General features: G+C 42.3%; 1 protein-coding gene across 2 annotated transcripts in view; it reads left to right on the top strand.

The window, feature by feature from the left end:
• The window catches only part of SPIN1 (spindlin 1), a 66,658-nt gene extending 47,883 nt beyond the window's left edge, over window positions 1-18,775 (top strand). For both annotated transcript variants that reach the window (XM_031442297.2, XM_031442299.2), the window contains 3 exons: window positions 5,412-5,665; window positions 11,094-11,327; window positions 15,241-18,775. In XM_031442297.2, coding sequence (XP_031298157.1) covers window positions 5,412-5,665; window positions 11,094-11,327; window positions 15,241-15,440 — 688 coding nt within the window. In that variant the 3' untranslated portion in view covers window positions 15,441-18,775. The remainder of the gene's footprint in view (window positions 1-5,411; window positions 5,666-11,093; window positions 11,328-15,240) is intronic.
• Window positions 18,776-19,875: the final 1,100 nt, after the last annotated feature.

Genomic DNA, 19,875 nt, shown 5'->3' on the forward strand with positions numbered 1-19,875 from the left:
AGCCAGCGTGAAGGAAACTGCCACTCAGATGGCAGCAGACTCAGCAAAGACAAGGCTGAGCCCATGGGGTTCATAAGGAATCAGGCAAGGAAGCAGAAATTACCTTCAGATACCAGAAGACATGTCCGTTAAAAAGAAAGACCATTCAAGACAAGATAAAGATATCAGTTTATGGAAATTAAAAATATTATAGAAGATATTCAATATATAGGTTGAAATTCAAGCCTATGTGTTTTACCTAATTCAAGAGAAATTGGTCAGAGGAGCTCTTGGAGATGGATGGACAGCATGAGAGGGGAGGTGAGTCATGGAGGGCGGATCTGGAGGTGCTGCACTGACCTAAGCTTCAGAAAGGGGATGGAGGGTGAAGATGATCAAGAATAAATATGGAAGATAATTTTACGCAGCGTTCTTTAGATTGACCAAGTGCTAGAAACACGTGCCACAAGTCCTGGTGACATTTCAGAGTCCAAGAACAAAGAACATTCTAAAAGCAACATGAAGAGGAAGACAGGTGCCCTCCAGGAGCAAGGATCAGACTGACGTCTGGTATGTTTCCCTGGAAGATAGAAAGAAGACAGTGAAAATACCTTTTCTAATAAAAGTACTGAGGAGAGAAGAGGTTCTGAGCCTGCCTAGTATAGCTAGGCAGTTCAAGGATGAAAACAAAATTTTAAAAATCTGAGACTTGCAGAATTTAGAGTTTGCGTTTATGAACCCTCTCTGACTCACCAGAGGATACATCTGGAAAGACCAAATACACGTGAGGAAAATAAAAATGAAAATGTTGCAGAAAACAACAAAAATCCTTCCTTGCTTACTTCTAAATAAGCACTGCTGAAAAAAATTATTTTTAGGATAGTAGCAAGATGAAAACTAACAATTTGGAGCAAAGACTAAATTTAAATTTCATCAGTGTGATGAAAAGTGGCCGGGAAGGAGGCAGGGGCTACTCAGTGTGCTAAGGTGTTTGTTTTTAAAAATGTTTTTCTTCTTTTACTAAGAACTTTTGTTTATTTTTAGCCTTGCTTGGGCTGGGGAAGAGAAAGTATAGGTTTTGATTAATTGTAGACTTTAATAGGAAAATGTAAGTTTAGGTAGAATATTTAGAAAGCTAGGGGTAACTGCTCTAAGACTAGAAATAAGACCTATAGCTTCCATTAGAAGATTTGTTTGATGCAAAGAAACCTCACTCATCCAAGCTGTTTAAGTAAAAGAAAGGGGTGAAGAAAACGAAGCACTGCAAACAAACACATAGCAGAATGTTACAACAGACCAGGCATATCATTTACCGCAGCAAGAGTTAATGATTAAAATTCCCTTAAAGAAAATAGGGAGTTAAAATTCATGCAAAAAAGAAGGATCATGTTTCCTTAGAACTAAAGGATACAGGAGCCACTTTGAAAATGGATGCTTGCTGGACAGGTTTGAGTCCCTTGTAAAGTTCAGAAGAGGAAGGAGAGCCTCGGGCGCTACCGCTGGAGGTGACCAGGATGAAAACTGCTAGTTTTCAAAGGTGGTGAGTAAAGGGAGCATTGCGCATCTCCTTCAGAAGTGACTGCTGGTCACAGGGGAATGCCACTGCTGAGTGTGAGGGGTGTGACTGAACTGGAGAACCGCTGCCCTGAGGCTGCCAGGTGCCCTTGTTTGCTGTTTTGGCTAAGTGTATATTGGTTTTGTTGAGAATCACGGCAGCGGAAAATGCCATGCCTCTGAACCTAGATTTAGGACCGCTTATGTTTGTAGTCGGTGGTTTCCAGAGAAGCAGCACCAGTGGAGTGTGCACAGAGGGAGGTGGAGCTCCCTTTCGCTGGGAGGAGAGCGCGTTCTCCGACACCTTCGGCTGGTTGGATGAGGCCCAGCTGCACCACTGAGGGCAGACCGTTGACTTACATGTTAACTTCACGTAGGAAAATGCCACCACAGAAAACACCTGATGTCTGACTGGCTGCCCGAGCACTGAGGCCCAGCCAGGTTGGCGCATCAAAATTCACCACCACGCTGGTGAGATGCTGTATTTGCTTATAGTTTTGGTAGTGATGATGGAATGTCTGTGTGAATCACAAAGTGGTGCATCTGACTGAATTCTCCCTTCAGTGAGTTTTGGGAACCAACCTCTCTGCCTTTGCTGTGAAGAACGCCTAGTCCTGTACGCAGGGTGAGTCACAGGGACTTCTGTGTAAAGATCAAAGGAAGATGGGCAGTTGTCTGGTTGAAGGAAAACGTAATGCTGGGGAAGACTCCCAGATGCTGAAGGAGAAACGTAACCACCGTCACAGTCGTTCCACACAGAGGCCAGTCAGCGTAATGGGCATGTTCTCAGGAGTTACGGAGCGGTCGTGAGCTTCACTTCCTTTCGGATTTGAGTATCATTAATAGTTTTCAAGTTGACAGTCTTTTTGCTCTCCACTGAGTTTTACATTGCAGTCTTTTTAAATTAATTGATTCTAATTTACTTGTTTTCTGTTGTTAGGAGTTAGTTCCTTGCTGTGAACAGGATGGAATTCAGCTCTTGTTCTCCCCTTTCTCTTTCTGTCTGATGTAAGGTGGTTCCAAGTAATACTGTTTGTTCAGTGAGTTCTTGTACTTCACGTATTCTTTCCTTGCCCTTTTCAGAGTGGTGGTAGAACTCCGTTGCCAGAGCAGATAGCAGATGCACACTGTTCTATTTCTCTTGTCCCCGTGTTTGTTCTGCACCAAGAAATCCTCATTTCTTACTATCGGTCCTGTGCTGAAATTTCTACAAGTGTTCCTTGATTATCTGAAATTATCCTGTACAGTCATCCCTTGGTATCTGAGGGGGGCTGGTTCCAGGACCCCCCCCAAGACCAAAATCTGAGGATGCTCAAGTCCCTTCTATAAAATGGCGTAGCATTTGTGCATCACCCCAGTGCATCCTCCCATACGCTTTAAAGCATCTGTAGATTAGTCGTAATACCTAATACAGTCTAGTTACTATGTACAGTTGTAAATACAGTGTAAATGATACGTAAGTGGTTGCCTGCCTGCCGCAAATTCAGATTTTGCTTTTTGGAACTTTCTGAAATATTTCTATCCACTGTTGGTCGGTTCAGTCGGAAGATGTGGAACCTGTGGGTGTGGATGCTGACTGTCACCTTCTTCAGAAAGCACGTGTGAGAACAGTACCCCCGAGTTCTTACATGTTTGCAGTTCCGTCTGTGTCCTTTCTTTTGGAGGTCAGGGTAGAATTCTTGGCTGATGATGACCCTCGGCTCACACCCTCTTCCCTGAGAACCTCGGTGGGCGCTCCGTTGCCTGGTGGCACGCTGACACTGTCACACTGACTTTCTTCTGCTTCCGCGTGGTGTGGTCTTCCGCTTGGATGCCCAGGAGATGCTGTTTTCTTTAAAGCCCGTTTGTTTCACCAGAATGTCTCAGTGTCAGTAGTTCTGGGTCATTTTCCCAGGGGTGCGATTGTACCTTTAAGTCTTTTATTTCAGTGTGGTTTTCCTGAATTATTTTAGTATTCTTTCTGTTCCTTTGACTTTAATTTTTGGGTTATTCTGTTACACAGAAGTTGGAATTTCCTCTTTCCCCATCTGTCTCCTTGCTTCATCGTCCGTTTTCCTTACATGCCCCACAGGGTCAGTTTCTTAAACGTTCCTCTAGTGTAGTCTTCACTTCTGAGAGGTTTGAAGTTGCTTGCTCCCTGCTGTCTGCTGCTGCTGCTGTCCTCTCATGTCTGGGCTCTTCTCTTTCTGGTGTAAGCCTCTCTCTCACGGCCCCTGCTGTGTATGTAGCGTTAGGTGATAGTTTCCATCTACCTCTTGGGTATGTTTTTGGGGTCTGCCTCCACTGCCCACAGTGCTACCCCGAGACTCTCCTGAGACTCCAGCTCGTGAGGACAGTGAGCCTGTTCCAGGACGGCCAGGCTCGAAGCCGTCCTGTCTTCCCGTGGCGCGCTTAACAGTAACAGCTTTTCTGCGTGGGCTCCTCTGTGATTCGTTCTGAGGTCTGCTCTCTTTGGGCCCTGCCCCGTAAGCACCTGAACCTCATCCTTCCTGAACCTGTGGCCCCGCCCTGCTCATGGTGTCATTCTCAGCGCGTGTCCTCAGTGCGAGGCTTTGCCCTCCTGTAAGACCGTTTGGGTGGGTGTTTGCAGAGCCTCAAGGGCTGGGGCAGACCCGGAGTTTTCTGGTCTGACAGTCCTCGTATAACCTCATGGACCCTCTTCCGGTCTGGCTGGGGAGGTTTTCCTTCTGGGCTGTTCTCCAAGTTACGTTCCCTGTCCTGCTTAGGCAGTGGGCTTTACCAGCTGACTCTAGGCCTCACTGAGCAGCTTTAACCTCTTGCAGCCTGTTTCTCTGTTTCGCAGATCCACTACGTTTACTGAGCTGGTCTGTTTAAAATACACGCACTTGTGGTTGTAAGTATCACAGCCTGCAGTAAATGGCTTGTTTTGTTCTTGTGACTTTATCTGTGTTTGTGCTGTTGGTGCCCCGCTTTTACTCGGGGTGCCCCAGGTGAGAGCTTCCCGTCCACAGACGTGCGAGCGTGGGTTCTTGTCTGCTTCCTAAGTTTCTTCCTTCTTGGCGTATAGCGGCGTCCATGACCCATGCCAGCGTGGCTTTGGCCTTCAGCCCGCGCTCAAGCCAAGTCTTGCCCTTCGTCTTTGGGTTTCTGCATGAAACGAAGATTTGCTTTCCTGATTTCAAGGGCCAGGGGTATTATTTGTAAACATTGTGTGTAGGTTTTTCAGTTGTTTGTAATTGAGAAAGAATTCTAGTTTGGTGTTGCTCCAGTAAAAATTACATTAAGTATACATATCGCAAATTTAAGTGTTTAAGATTATATGTTTCTAAAGAAGTAATGATGGTATAATGAATGTGTGGGTATAAGCCAACCTGGAGTCCAGGTTAAGAAAAAGTTAAATGTCTAGTTTATTCTTATTATTTAAGCCAGTGGGGGCAGAATTACGTGCATATTAGAATGGGTGAACTCACACAGTTACCCATTTCTTTTGATGAGAAATGGATCCGTATTTTATAGAGCCATGTGCGTGTGTAATGATGTAGCCAGTCCTTGTCTTTTTTGGGGTTAATTTGGATAATTGTGAGTTGATTCAAATTAAAGGAAACTCAGAAAGCTGAAAAAATGTTGCTTAATTTTAGAGCCTAAGTTGCTACTGCCTAGTTTTTTCCTACCTATCCACAGTTAGGGTGCACAGGAAAGCCCCTATTGCTAGAGAAGGCCCCCCATGCGCCCCCACCACCCGGCTATGGGACTGGGAGGTGGCCCCTGGAGCGCGCTAAGCCCAGAGCGCGGCGGCCTCAGCCAGCGCAGGACGGGGTCATCTGTGGCGGGAGCATGCGCGCCAGCAGTAGTTGTATTGGGTCTAGGAGTGCATGCTTTTGAGATGATACCTTACGTGTGTATATGTGTGAATACAGAAAACATCGGAGCAGTGTGGGGCCGAGCAAACCTGTTTCCCAGCCCCGGAGGAACATCGTAGGCTGCAGGATTCAGCATGGGTGGAAAGAGGGGAATGGCCCTGTCACCCAGTGGAAAGGAACCGTTCTGGACCAGGTGCCTGTAAACCCTTCTTTGTATCTTATAAAATACGATGGATTTGACTGTGTTTATGGACTAGAACTTAATAAGGATGAAAGAGTCTCTGCGCTTGAAGTCCTCCCTGACAGAGTTGGTAAGTTCTCTTCGCTATATGCTTCTACAGTGACTGTTGAAATGGATGCTTTTTGATTATGCTTTTGCATTACTGGCATTTTTATTTTTATTGGAGCACTAGCGCTTCTGATACACATTTAAATCTGTCACCTAAACCCACAAAAACTGATCAGCAGGTGTTTTAAAACTGCAGCTCAAGGAACTAGGAGGAGTACAAAGATGGACAAAATCGTTCCCCAGAAGTTTACAATCTGATAATTTCTAACGTGATTATTTCCCACATTGTGCTCACTATTTTTCTGGACTCTGATGGGTAAGACTATTTCTCATTAGCTCAGATATTCAATGCATTATAATAGCTAAGAGAAATTCCATGCATTTATTTTAGAATCTCTATATGAAGTATATCTTTCATCGTGTATTATAACATAATTATTTCAGCCAAAGTTTAAGCAACCAAAACGTGAGCTTTATTATACTACGTTTTTAAGGATTTGTTTATACAAGGTTTGTGGGAAATGAATGGCTTTTTAAATGTCATACAAATCAGTTTTGCATAACTTAGTTTCCTTAAAGCATAAGGTATCAGTTAAGTAATAATGGCTGATTCTATTTTAAGAATAAGATTTTTTACTTTTAAGATTTAATGTTACTTTCTTCTGAGTATTTACTTTGAAATGTTTTTATTATTATTATTATTATTTATCATTATTATTATTATTATTATTAATGCTACTGTTGCTTGAATACTGGTTTATGCTTCTGGAATTGTTCTTAAAAGCCTATATGTTTGCAAATACAGCCTCAGCAAATCCAGACTTGGAAGATAGAAGTTTAGGACCAAATTCCAAAAGGAAGCAGCTTACCCCTCCTCTTCTGCCCCTTTGCGTTTGCAGTTGTGTTCTTGGAACACACTTCCCCGGCACAGTAATTCTTTGCCAGAGCAGCAAGTTATTTTTTAATCTTCCCTTTAAATAACAAATGCTGTCTGTCTTCGTCCTGTGTGTATGTAGTTCAGTTTTCACAGGACTCTTGTTTTTAATTAAATCTTTAATTTTACCAAAGGTAACTAATTGTGTAATAGTAAATTTTGGGCATTTTAAACATTTCTGTCTATTTTAAGTGCAACTGAACACCTCATCCTTCCTCACGAGTCGCATCTTCTTTCCTCTCAGTCTTGATACCAGTCCGTTTCCCACACAAGAGACCAACACTGAAGAGTCTTAACCTTTGTCACAGAGGAGAGCAGACCTGACTCCATGCTGGATCTGTTGCCTTGGTTTTAACCACTGGGCCCTTTTTCTGGGTTTATGCTTGCCGGCTCTGCACCTTTTGTAAAGGAATGCTGCCTTCAGCCTGTCTGGTAAACAGGAGAGCCTTTTCTCAGGGCTCTGACCCTTAAGGATATTAACACTTCTGCACTCACATAAAGATACCAAGTTGCAGAATAGAGGGTAGCCTTTGTTTGGTTGGCGGTTTTACAGGAGCACCATGACCTGGCGCAGGAACAAAGGATTCCTGCACCAAGAAGTTTGCACCAACCAACCACACCCCCTCCCCCCTTTTTTCATTATACAAGGACCCTGTATTCTGACTTGAGGAGGATGGTTCTCCAAGACGTTAGTCTGCCATCCTCTGTTAAAGTCACTGTTCCTTGCCCCCCAGCACCTCGTCTCCCGATTTATTGGCCTGCCTGCCATGCGGCGAGCAGAACGAGTTTGTCCTTGGTGATACCTTCAGGACTTAAAAAATATTACCCACACCTTTATATCAGTTATTTGTACGCAGTCATTTTCGTGCGTTCTCTTCTGACCCAGAGTTTCGGTTCTCACCCTTCAAGGGCCAGACCCCGGCTCATTTGAAACGTTCTGCGTCTTGCTGCATGACCTGTGTTAGTCCGCTGTTTTGTAATCATAGAACAGAAGTTTTTTTGTTTTTTGTTTTTGATAAAAAAGTGACTTGACCAAACAAAATATCCAAAAATACGCACGTATCTCTGGTGACGGGATTGAAGGGTTTTTCTCTCAAGTCCTGGGCCATCTCAGTTTCCAGCATGAGACATGGATTGCTTTTGTGAAACAAAGAGCAATTTAAAAAAAATCCAAACGCCTCTGTGCAGACCAGCAGTACGTCACACGCCTAACTTAATTAACAGTTAACTGTAGTATTCCCAAAGAAACCTGGTCTGAAAAATTATTTGACTTTCATTTATGTTCCATGTAGGAAGAAAACAGTCTTTTCTTAATTTGCTTCAGGCAGTACCTTAGACTAAAGTTACAGTTTTGTTTTCCTTAAGCTAAAGGTAGAGAGAAAAACGAAGTCAAAAGCCTGTGATGGCACAGAGTGCTGATTCCCAGAGTGGAGTCTGCGGACCCTTTAGGTTCGCTGAAGCCCCTTCAGGAGGCTTGTGAGATCAAAATTAATTTCCATAATAATGTTAAGATATAATCTGCCCTTTTCACCTTCATTCTTTCTCAGTTAAAGAGTGGAGTTCCCACTATTTGGAAGATCAGCAGAACTCAATGAACACAATATTCTCTGTATGAATAATGCATGATATTGCCAGATTACGTGTTGGTAAAAGATCCATTCAATGATCAACAGATTGTTTTGTTTTGTTGTGGTAAAAACACAAAACACTAAATTTGCTACCATAATTATTTTTAAGTGTACAGTTCAGTAGTGTTAAGTATATTCACATTGTTACGGAATCAATTTCCATACCTTTTTCCATCGTGAAAATCTGTAATTCCGTCCCCATTGAACAACTGCCCCTTCCCGCCTTCAGCTCCTGGCACCCAGAGTTCTGTGTTTAGGAATTGGGTTCCTTCAGGTGCCTCATAAGTAGAGACATGGAGTATGTGTCTTTTGGTGACTAGTCTCTTTCCCTTAGCATAGTGTCCTCAAGGTTCACCCATGTTGCAGCATGTGACAGGATTTCTTCCCTTTCTAAGGCTGCCTGATACTTCACTGCATGTGTGCACCACATCTTGTTTACCCAGTTGTGTGTGGTTGGGCACAGGGGTTCCTTCCACCTTTTGGCTCTTGTGAATAGCGCCGCTGTGGACGCTGGGTGTACAGATGTCTCTTTAGACCCTGCTTTCAGCTCTTTTGGGTCTGTACCCAGCAGTGGAATTGCTGGGTCACATGGTAGTTTTGTGTTTAGTTTTCTGAGGAGCCCGTATTGTTTTCCGTGGTGTTTGTAACGTTTCACGTCCCACCAGTAGTGCACAAATGTTCCAACCTCTCCACATCCTTACCAACATTTGTTATTTTGTGTTTGTTTTGATTTGCATTTCTCTGATTGATTAGTGATGTTACACATCTTTTTGGCCATTGGTGTCATCTTTGCAGAGACATACCTATTCAGGTCCTTTGCCCACTCTTTTGATTGGGTTATGTGATTGTTTTTGTTTCGTTTTGTTGTAGAGTTGTAGGAGTTCTTAACGTATTCTGGAGACAAATGAGTTTTAATTTAATAGTATGATAGAAGTTTATTGATAACCATTTCACATTCTCCATTGCAATTAACCTTTAAGGAAAGCTTCCACTGTTGAGTTTTGGTACGGTACCAGAGAAGAAAATCTAAGTTTACCTGAGAAGACTAATAATAAAATAGTCCTCTTTTCAGCAGCAGGTCTTAGTGATTGTATACATCAGCCAGAAGTACGTACAGCAGATTGAAGTGCTGAAACAGAACTGAGGATCTCGCTGTCTTTTTTTAAATCTAGATATTTAAAGGTTTAAAAAGATGTAAAATTATGCCACTCTTTTCACTAAATTTTTGTTGGAAAATATACTTAGTTTTCATTAAAAATGTTTATGTAGGTATATCTTTAAATGTTTATGTATTTTTGGATTTGTCATTTATAATTTCTAAAATAGTTAATACTGACATTTATCATTCATACAAACAAGCGCCCTTTTAGATCCTGAAAAAAATTTGAGGATGTAAAAGAGTCCTGAGATCAAAAAGTTTGAGAACTTCTGGTATGAAGAAACTAGTGGGATTTTGCTTTAGGGTCGTGCACAGTGGGGAATTCTGTGTTGTTTTTGGTAATTGTTGTGTACTTCAGCGAAGAAAACCACCGTATGTGTTCAGAGTCATCTGATAAAATTGGATAGCAGTATCTTTATCAAGAAATTCTAATCTTTGTTCCTTTTAAGTTTGACAAAAATAGAAAGTACTCCTGAATAAGTAAGATGGAAGCATTAAGCTTTTTTAAGATAATTGTCTAAAACATGATGACTAGAGGAACCTTAAAATCGGTAGGACCCTCTGTAGTTTTCCTAGTATTTTTTTTAATGAAGCATGTAATTTTTCGCCTAGCTCACTAGAGGACTGCAGAAGGCTATTGATAGACCAGTGGGGCAGCCTACGCTCCTAACCACACAGGCCGTCTAGAACATCCTGCTCTCCTCTGAAATAATTAATTTATACAACAAATACTGAACCCCTGTGATCACAGTATTGGCCACAAGATGGGAAAGACCTCAGCCTTCATTACTTTGTGCAGGCTAAAAGCAAAAACAAACACGTAAAACAAGATAACTGCAGACAATGGTTGATGTTATTAGGAAATAAAACTGGGTGAGGTGACTGTGATTGGTGGAGCCGTTTTCACGGGGTGGTCCTGGAGAGCCTCTGGGAGGGCTCCTGCCCAGGAGGAGCCAGCCCCTGAGGATGTGGGGGCTGTGCTCAGCCTGAGCGCATCCCAGGAGGAGATGTCCGTGTTGCTGAGGTGTAGCGGTCAGGAGGAAGGTGACAGGACGGGGCAGAGGGCCAGCAGGACATGGCGGCTCAGACGCTGTGGGTTGGGAGAAGCAGCTTTTTACTCGGATTATGAAAGGAAGGTGCCTGGAGTATTTTAAGCAAATGACCACACAATCTGGTATAAGTGCCACAAAGATCACTCTGATTACTGTGGAAAGTAGACTGTAGGGGCAAGAGGAAAAACCTGTGCCTTAAATAGGTTAGTATCTTAGTTTTTAAAAATGGTCTGTGGTTATGGCTAATATAAGATACTATTATAAAGGGTACGTGGGTAAAGGGTATATGGGAACAATACTGTTTTGGAACTCTTGTGTTAGTCTATAATTATCTCAAAATTTAGAGTAATTAACTGTTAAACGGCAACAGCCCACTTTATACCTTGAATAGATGAAAGTTTTAACATAGATACAGTATCAAAAGCAGACGAGTTCAGAGAAATATAAAGAAAGCAGGCGCTCTCTGTAACTGACTTGGGACAGGAGAGCTGTATGGAGTCTAGTCTGGGCTGAACTGACATTAGTGGGTTCGGCGGCTGTGCTTCTCACAGCCCTCCAGGTGACTCTGACGCCTGCTAATGCTTTTCAGAATTGTTTGCTTGAGTAAACAAGTGAGTCTTCACAGTACATGCTTAGTAAAACCCTTTGTAAACCACTGTTTGCTTTTTTGTCCCCAGCAACGTCTCGAATCAGTGATGCACACCTAGCCGACACAATGATTGGCAAAGCAGTGGAGCACATGTTTGAAACCGAGGATGGCTCTAAAGACGAATGGCGGGGGATGGTCTTAGCACGCGCCCCTATAATGAACACGTGGTTTTACATCACCTACGAGAAAGATCCTGTCTTGTACATGTACCAGCTCTTAGATGATTATAAAGAAGGCGACCTTCGCATTATGCCGGATTCTAGTAAGTATAGATTGACAACTTTAATTTTTGGTAATTCAAGAGGAATTTGAATTTTAGAATAAATATTTGATTAACTCTTATGCAGGTACATTTAAAATTTTTAATTATTGGGGATAAGTGAGTGATTATTCTTTTAGTCAGGCACCAAGCATAGGTTGTGAGATTTTTTACCCCTTTGCTAAGAATAATTTACTTTGCCCGGTCTGGACTTGGGACATAAGAATGAAGTATGTGACGTGAGGCCCTTTGCGACCAGCGTCTTTCGTTCAGCGCGGTGTTTTCAGGGCCCACCCACATTGTAGCTTGTTCATCGCTTTCTTGTATAGTTTCACTGGTACCTACTCATTCCTCTTTTGATGGACTTTCGCTTTTCCTCCACCTTTTGGTTCTTACAAAAAATGCTGCCATAAACATTTGTGTGGACGTTTCCGAGTGGACGCTTGTTTCCAGTTCTCTCAGGTACATGCCTGGGAGTGGAGATGATGGGGCATGGCGGTCGCTCTGTGTTGAAGCTAGGGACCTGCCAGACGGAGCTGCAAAGTCACTGCACCATTATACGTTCTCAGCAGCAGTGTCTGAGGGTTCTGAGCTCTGCGTCTTCACAGCGCTTACTGTTACTTGACTTTTTGATGCGAGCCGTCCTAGTGGTGGTGAAGTGCTGTCTCACTGTGGTTTTGGCTTTCAGTTTTTTGATGACTGAAGATGCCAGGTATCTTCGTGTTTGTGGCCATTTATGCATCGTTGGAGAAATGTCTGCTCATCTCCTTTGCCCGTTTTTCAGTTGGGTTGTCTTTCTGCTGAGTTGTTAAGAGTCGACATTCTAGGGACAAGTCTTGCCAGAGACGTGACTTGCAGACACTTCCTCTTATTTTGTGGGTGGTCTTTTCACCTTCTCGATGGTATTCTTTGAAGCACTGAAGTTTTTAATTTTGGTGAAGTCCAACTTACCTGTTTTTTCTTTCATTGCTCATGCTTTTGTTGTCGTATATAATAAGCCCTTGTCAAACCCAAGTTATGAAGATTTACCCCTGTGTTTTCTTCTAAGAGTCTTAAAGTTTTAGCTCTTACATGTAGGTCTTTAGCTTTTACATTTGAATCTTTGATACATTTTGAGTTAATTTTTGTTTCTGTTGTGGTGTCAGAGTCCAACTTCTCTCTTTTTCATGTGGCAATCAGTTGTCTGATCACCATTTTTTGGAAAGACTATTCTTTCTCCTGTTGAATGATTTTTGCACCCTTGGTAAAACTCAGTTGACTGTAGATGTATGAGGGTATCTCTGGACTTGAAGTTCTGTTCCATTTGTCCGTAGATCTGTGGTTATGCCAGTGCCACGCTTGATTGCATTGCTTTGTAGGAAGCTTTGAAATCAAGAAGTGTGAATCCTTCTACTTTTTTCTTTTTCGGAATTGTTTTGGCTGTTCTGGGTCCTTTGCAATTTCATATGAATTTTGGAATCAGCTTGTCAAATTCTGCAAAGAAGTCAGCTGGGATTCTGACAGGGATTTTGGCGCATCTGTAGATCAGTTTACGGGGTAGCTTTGCCATCTTAATGATGTTAAGCCATTGACCTACGAGCTTGGGATGTTTTTCCATTTATTGAGATATTTTTTCTGTCAACAACATTTTGTAGTTTTCAGAGTGTAAGTTTTGCACTTAAATATATTCCTGAGTATTTTATTATTTTTGATGCTCTTGTGAATAGAATTATTTTCTTAATTTCATTTCTGGGTAAACCTATTTTTGGGGTTTTTTGTTTGTTTTTTAAATTACTCAGTAGCTTTTCCTCAAGCACATAAATCCTTGGGCTTGGACAGATATGGCTGACAGACACTGTATATATTAGCAATGCGACATCATCTCTTTATTCCTTTTCTATTTTCTCCCAGTTCTAGTGAACAAGCCAGTTGATGAACTTACTCATGGGCTCCCCTGGCCCTGACTTTCTACCTTTTTAGATTTTTTTTTTCTTGAAGTTTGTATATGCTTGTTATTAAATATGTAATGGAAAGTGTTTTAAAAGGCAGGAATTTAATTTTGAGAACATTTCTTAAAAGCATTTCTCCAGCCTGTACGATGTTGTTTTTTAACAAATATTCAAAGTAGGTACTGTTGACTTGATACTAGAAAGTATGAGGTCATCCGCGCGTTACCTGTTGCCTCTCCCAGTCACGTCTGTGTCCTCTCACTCCTTCCTTCAAGTGGTATGGATCTTTGTTTGCTGTTGGAAGCAGTAGTGGCGATCTGATACAGAGAGCTCTGCAGCAGCCTGTGAGTCCCTTGCTTCATCACTCACGGCTCCTGAAAACGAATGGCGATCATGTATTTGGAGTTCCTTTGTATAAATGTGGGGCCATGAAGGTGTGGTGGTGCGATGCTGCTGCTTGAGGGAGGAGAAGGTTTGAAGAAGAATGGACCTTAGCTTTCCTCTTTACTTCCCTTTATGGAAGGACTGGTAACAGTGTTCAGGTGTCCTGTTACTGTGTTTGCGATTTACTAGTACCAGGCATCAGAACAGCAGGTTTCAGATTGTGTCATTCAGTGAGACGGTGTGTTGTAATCAGAGAGGCCGTCTCCTGTTAACACAGACACGTGATGTGGTCCAAACCAGGATACGTGTGAAGATCAAAAGAGGCCCTGTTAACGTGTGTGCCAGGATGACTGGCGTCAGCGTGGCCTGTCCTGGACACGCAAAGGCAAACCGGCTCAGCTGGTCGGCCCACTTGAAGGCGCTCTGCTGCCATGTGGAGGAGCTTGAGTTGCTCGGGACCTATAAGGGGTTTCTTAAATAGCGTTGTAACTCCCCAGCTCCACCCTCCCTCCCCTTTTTGAACTTGTGTTTCTGTTTTATTGGTGGTGGTGATTTGCTCTCATTTTATGTGTGTTCCTGGAACTTACGGAACTCGCAGCAGGTCGCAGGGTGTGAGCATGCTTTCTAGCACTCAGATTTCCCCGGGGGCCTTCTGAAAAGTACAGGTGCGCCCGCCGTCCACTCAGGCTCGGTTGTAATGAATCTGGGGTGGAGTTTGTTCAGCACCTATTTCTATAGAATGGGAAATCTCTTTATTTGGAAACTGGGTTGTTCAGAAAGACCATGTGTAATGAAATGAAGTCGAGGAAAAAGCAGCTTTAAGGATTCGCAGGGTAAGGCCGGAATACTTAGGTGTTTTAAGTGTGTCGCACACGCTCAGTGATCCCAGCAGGTGTTGTCTGCTTTGAAATTATATTTCAGAGTAACGGAAACTTATTTTTAAGAAGTCAATGTAATTACAGTTGACTTGAACAATGCGGGGGTTAGGCATGCTGACCCTCTGTGCGGCTGAAAATCTGCCTGTTAGAACCCGTGGTCAGCCCTTCGTGTCTGTGGCTCCTCTGCGTCTGTGGATTCAACCAGCTGCAGGGCGTGCCGTGCGGCAGCGCTCACTGTGGAGAAACATCCGTGCACGAGTGGACCCACGCAGTTCAAGCCTCTGGTTATTCAAAGGTTGACTGTGTTTAGTGTTTTCTTGGCCCTTTCCTTTTCGCTAACTTCGTCACATAATTATCGCTGTAATTAAATATGAGCAAAAGTAATTTCTGGTTGTGGTTTTCAAAATTGTTTACACGTCTAGACCTTAGAGGTCAGCACGCTTTTTGTAAATTAAGTTTTATTGGCACACAGCCCCGTGTATTTTTGTGTCACCTCTGGCTGCTGTCATGTGACAGCAACAGAGCTGAGTAGTTGATATGGAGACCATACGCCCTCGAGCCGAACATTTATTGTCTGGCCGTAGAAGGAAAAGTTTGCTGACCCTTGGTGTCAAAAGTCCAGGTGAATTCAGGGTATTAGAAACATTTAAAAATTAAAATAGTCATGTAAGTTAGTGTATAATCTAAAAATTGACTCAATTCTTCTCCCCCACCCTTTAAATACAGACGATTCACCTCCAGCAGAAAGGGAGCCAGGAGAAGTTGTGGACAGCCTGGTAGGCAAGCAAGTGGAATATGCCAAAGAGGACGGCTCCAAGAGGACTGGCATGGTCATTCACCAAGTAGAGGCCAAACCGTCTGTCTATTTTATCAAGTTTGATGATGACTTCCACATTTATGTCTACGATTTGGTGAAAACGTCTTAGATGTCACCATGAACTTTGCCAAACTTGTGGAACTATTAAATGTATAATTTGTAGACATAAAGACTTGATTGCTTTCCAGTTTAATGAAAGCTTAAATGTCCCTGCGAACCCACAATCTCTGCCAGCAGAACTGGTTTTGTTCTGAACAGTACAGATTTATGTGAACACAAAGCATTTTGTGTAAGGAACTCCTTCCTCTTCAAGGAAGTCTGTCTGTTTGGAAGGGAGTTACAGGCAAGTCTGGTAAAAGTTAAGCTAGTGTCATAGTCATTTAAACCTGTAACAGATCTCACCCACTCTCCCCTCACTCTTAACTCTTATTCTGCTGCCACAATGCAAGCATAGTTTGGTATTTTTGTTAATTGCCTTTTTTGAATATATGTATCTATATCTACCTACCTATCTATATCTGTGTGTATACATATATAATATAAATATATATATACACATACACATAGATCTGTGTACACACACACACACACACACACACTTCATCGGCAGTCCTTTCTTTGTGGTTTGGGGTGGGGATTAAATAATTTTCTCCAGTTTAACAGGAGTACTTGACCCAGGTCATTCATATTTAGTATATTACTGCTGTTTATTTAAAATTGGGCACAGGAAGCACATAGGGACATCCAGCTCATCTTGGAAGTCAGAAGTTCGGAGCACCATTTGAATCTGGAGGCTTTGAACCATAAGTCCTTATGAACGGTTAATGACCCATACTAGAATTTTAGAAAACAGTTAGGAATCTGGGTAAAAGGCTGCCTTTAATTCTAAGTTTTTTACATTTTTTGTTTACATTTTTTTATTATAAATACTTTTTTTTTTTTTTTTAAGAAAAGCCCAGGAACTTGGTCCACATAGTGTAATGCAGGCGTATTTTGGACAGCACATTTGGTCCATCATTTGTACAAATTAGTAATCTGGGTTTTAGTACACGGATTTAAAAGGCACCAGTACGTCAGTGGTTTATGTGTACTTGGTAAGTTCCTGGAAGGGCACAGTGCTTCTATATTAGAAATGTAAGTTTGAGAACGGTGTTACTGTCTCCTAACAAGTTCTCTGGGGCACCTTTATTTTTATTACTATTATTGTTGATACATGATTATGATCAGAAGGCTTTTTCCCCTCGACTTTTTCCCGCAAAGACTGTCTAGACAAGTAACAGCTTGCATCTCATGACACCTTCCGTGGTGCTGCGTGTTCCTGCCCGTGGTCTGCTGTTGATGGGGGTTCATTCCATTTGGTGGGTCCTGCCACATCAGGGTCAGCCACCTGCGCTGGCTTGCAGGTGTGACTAACAACAGCCCTTAGCCATAGAGTTCTTTCCTGCTTTACTCCTGCAAGATTGTTCTAACCAAAATACTGCAAAACGTGGTTTGTTTCGTGGCAAAGTGTCCGTCTGTCACTTTGAGTAAGCCCTGGCATCTTGGAAGCTAGGAGAAAGGCAGTGTGTGAGATCAGTTTTGTGGAGATTGAAAATCTTACTTAGAACTTTGGCAGAAAGCTCAGTGCATTCACTGTCAAACAGCAGAGTTCTGTGTGTCCTCCATGGCTGTTCGTGCTGTTAGAGGTTCTGCAGTTTCAGGGCCACGCAGTGCGTGGTTCGCGTGCTGCCTGTTGTCGCCTGCAGGAAGGCTGTGCCTTGTGCTGGGGTTCAGGAACCTTGCGCACCATGTAAATCCAGCACCCCCGTTCTGTGCAGTGTGCCCAGTGCCTCACTGAGGGCAGCCAGAGGCCAGCTTCTCCATTCAGTGAGTACCCAAGTCTTAGATGTTTCTCCTGTGCTTGAAACAAGTGTTGCCTGTCACCTGTTCTCCTGGTGGCTCTGGTAAGAGTCCCTGCATATGAATCTCAAGGCCGAGCCCAGCTCCCCAAGCCCAAGTGGCCACGTGTGGCCCAGAGAGTGAGTGTACCCAGTGTGCACTGCGTGAACAGGGAGGGCCCAGTGACTTCAGACTAAAAACAAAGTCATTTGGAGGTACCCTGAGGGTTGGGTCAGCTGAAACATTTCTCGCATTGATGACTTGCATTGTGGTTTTTCTGCAAGTACCTTTAGCAACTTTGAATTCCACATGATCTGCCACTCCAGGTGAATGTGACATTTGATGACTGTTATCATTATTTTGATCATTGTTGCATTTATTGCCTTTAGGGTTGAAGGAAGGGGAAGGGGTTTTTGTTGTTTTTCCATTTTTTTCCCATTGTTTTTTCTTTTGGTGGCTTCAACCACACTTCCTAACGCCGTGACTAACTGCTCCCTAGCCGAGTACTTCAGGCTGCGTTTAGGCTCATGTTGCAGATCTGCATGCGTTGCTTGCGTTTTCCTGGTATCTGAATGTTGGTTCCTTGTTCTAGGAATACAACATCAATTTCCAAAATTACCATGGGACTTGTGACAACACAAGACATGAATCTGTGTATAAAATATATTGGCCTTTCTCATTGACCTGCTATAGTATTACCGTGTCGTGTGTGTGCGTGTGTGAAGTCCGGCTGCCATGTAAAGCTTCAAAGGAAAACTAAAAGCAGACCATCCTTTTTTGCATGCCCTATTCTAAGTAGAGTGTTCAGTGTAACTAACTAAAACTGCATGTTAAATATATTTAGGTTTTTTGTTTTCTATCTTTGTTTTTTATTTGTTTTCAGTTTCTGTATATTTGCTTACTGTGCTGTTTTAGTGGTTGTAGGATAAAAATGCACTGGTGAAGCAAATGTAGTGCCAACAGAAGGTGATTTTTCCAGTTGTATATGTCATGCAGCATTTGAAGGGACTGTGCGTTCTTGAAACAATCGCAGTTGCTTCTAAACCAGATTTCATTTCTGTTGTTTTATGTGCCAAACCCCGAAGTGCATTGGGCTCGACTCTCTGAACGCTGCGGACCCATTAGAAGACTGTTTTTGATTGTCACAAATTGTAGTGCCTGAAAACATTCTTCAGCTGATTGTCTTAAAAAAAAAAAGAAAGAAAGTTCTCCAAAGACAAAACAGGAACAATTATTATAACAGAAAATAATTACAGTCAAAATGTCTGTGGTTCCTTGGAAATGCTGCGCTCTCTGTATTCTCCATCATTAGTGCAGTTCGAACGAATGTGTATAGTTCAGAGGTCTTCGTGTTTGCATTTTAAAATTAGGTAAATGACCTCATCTTTCAAGCTTGAATTCATTTTTAATTTTAATTTTATTTTATACAATGTGTAGACAGTTCCCTGTTCTCTGCATTTAGAAGTATAAACAATATAAATCTGTTAATTCTGTAAGTAATTTTTATAATTATGATGTAACTCTATCCTATCCTTAAAACATTTAAAATAAACCCTTTATGTGCAACTTTTGCCTGTAAATTTTGTGCTTATGAGCAAAATGTGATGTGTTGTTAAACTTCTGAGAGTTTTTAAAAGTTTTACTTGAAAATTTTAAGTAAACTTTCCCCCCTTTTCACTACATGTAAATGTCAGATTTACATAGAAACAGAAGGAAACAATTTTTATTTGAATGATTGTGAATAATACCTGAAAAGGGGGCAGTAGTCAATAGCCCCAATATATTATGTAGTCCAAAATATTAAAGTTTGTGCTTATCCATTAATGAGAAATTTTAATTTATCATAAAACTATAAACTTTAAATAATTGTTTGAGTTAAATAATGTATATTTTATACTTTCACATCTATTCTTACTTTATATATTGCTTTTTATTAATACTTAAATACCAATTAGTGAAATTCTACAGCGAAGAATCTCCGTATTTCAGTATTAAGGACAAAGTAGTGTGGGTCACACTGTGAACTGTATGTGCTCTAGGGTTTATCTTCCTGGGTGGTTTTCTCAGTGAGAGAAAAAGAGTTTAGGATGTGCCTGCCTTTAACTAGGTTCCTTTTTCTTGTTTCCCTATTTGGCCCGAGGATACCATGGTTGAAGCTAGGGTGGGACATGTCGCTGTTCCTGTTTGCCAGAGTGGCCGTGGGAGGCTTGTCTCCGCATCGCAGCTGCGGTGGCCTCTGCCAGGCAGTGGCCGTGGGCATGCAGGGCCACTTCTCAGGCTCTGGTGGGAGGAACCGGCAGACAGGTGTGGGGAGGAGATGAACGCACCTGGAAGCACAGGTGTTCACGCGGGGCTAGATCCTACAGTCTTCTCCCGGAAGGTAAATCACTCGTCATGGTATCGAAGGTACAACTCAGGTAGTATTTTCCACAAAAAAATAACAAAGCAAGTTTAGTGTAAAGGTTGGCAGTTCCAGACTGCTGTTTGTAACCTGAAGAACTGAGTCTGCAGCCGTCGTCGGTGTTGGAGAGTTGCAGGGATGGGCTTGCTGGCCACCGTTTGTTTTCCTGGTACAGCCATAGCTCTGTGATAATAAATGCGTTTGACACTAATGAAACACTGGGAAAAAGGTTTAGTAAGTACCTTGCCGAGCACTTTCCACCCAT

Source organism: Camelus dromedarius, chromosome 36 (genome assembly GCF_036321535.1).
Source record: "Camelus dromedarius isolate mCamDro1 chromosome 36, mCamDro1.pat, whole genome shotgun sequence".
Lineage (NCBI taxonomy): Eukaryota > Metazoa > Chordata > Mammalia > Artiodactyla > Camelidae > Camelus > Camelus dromedarius.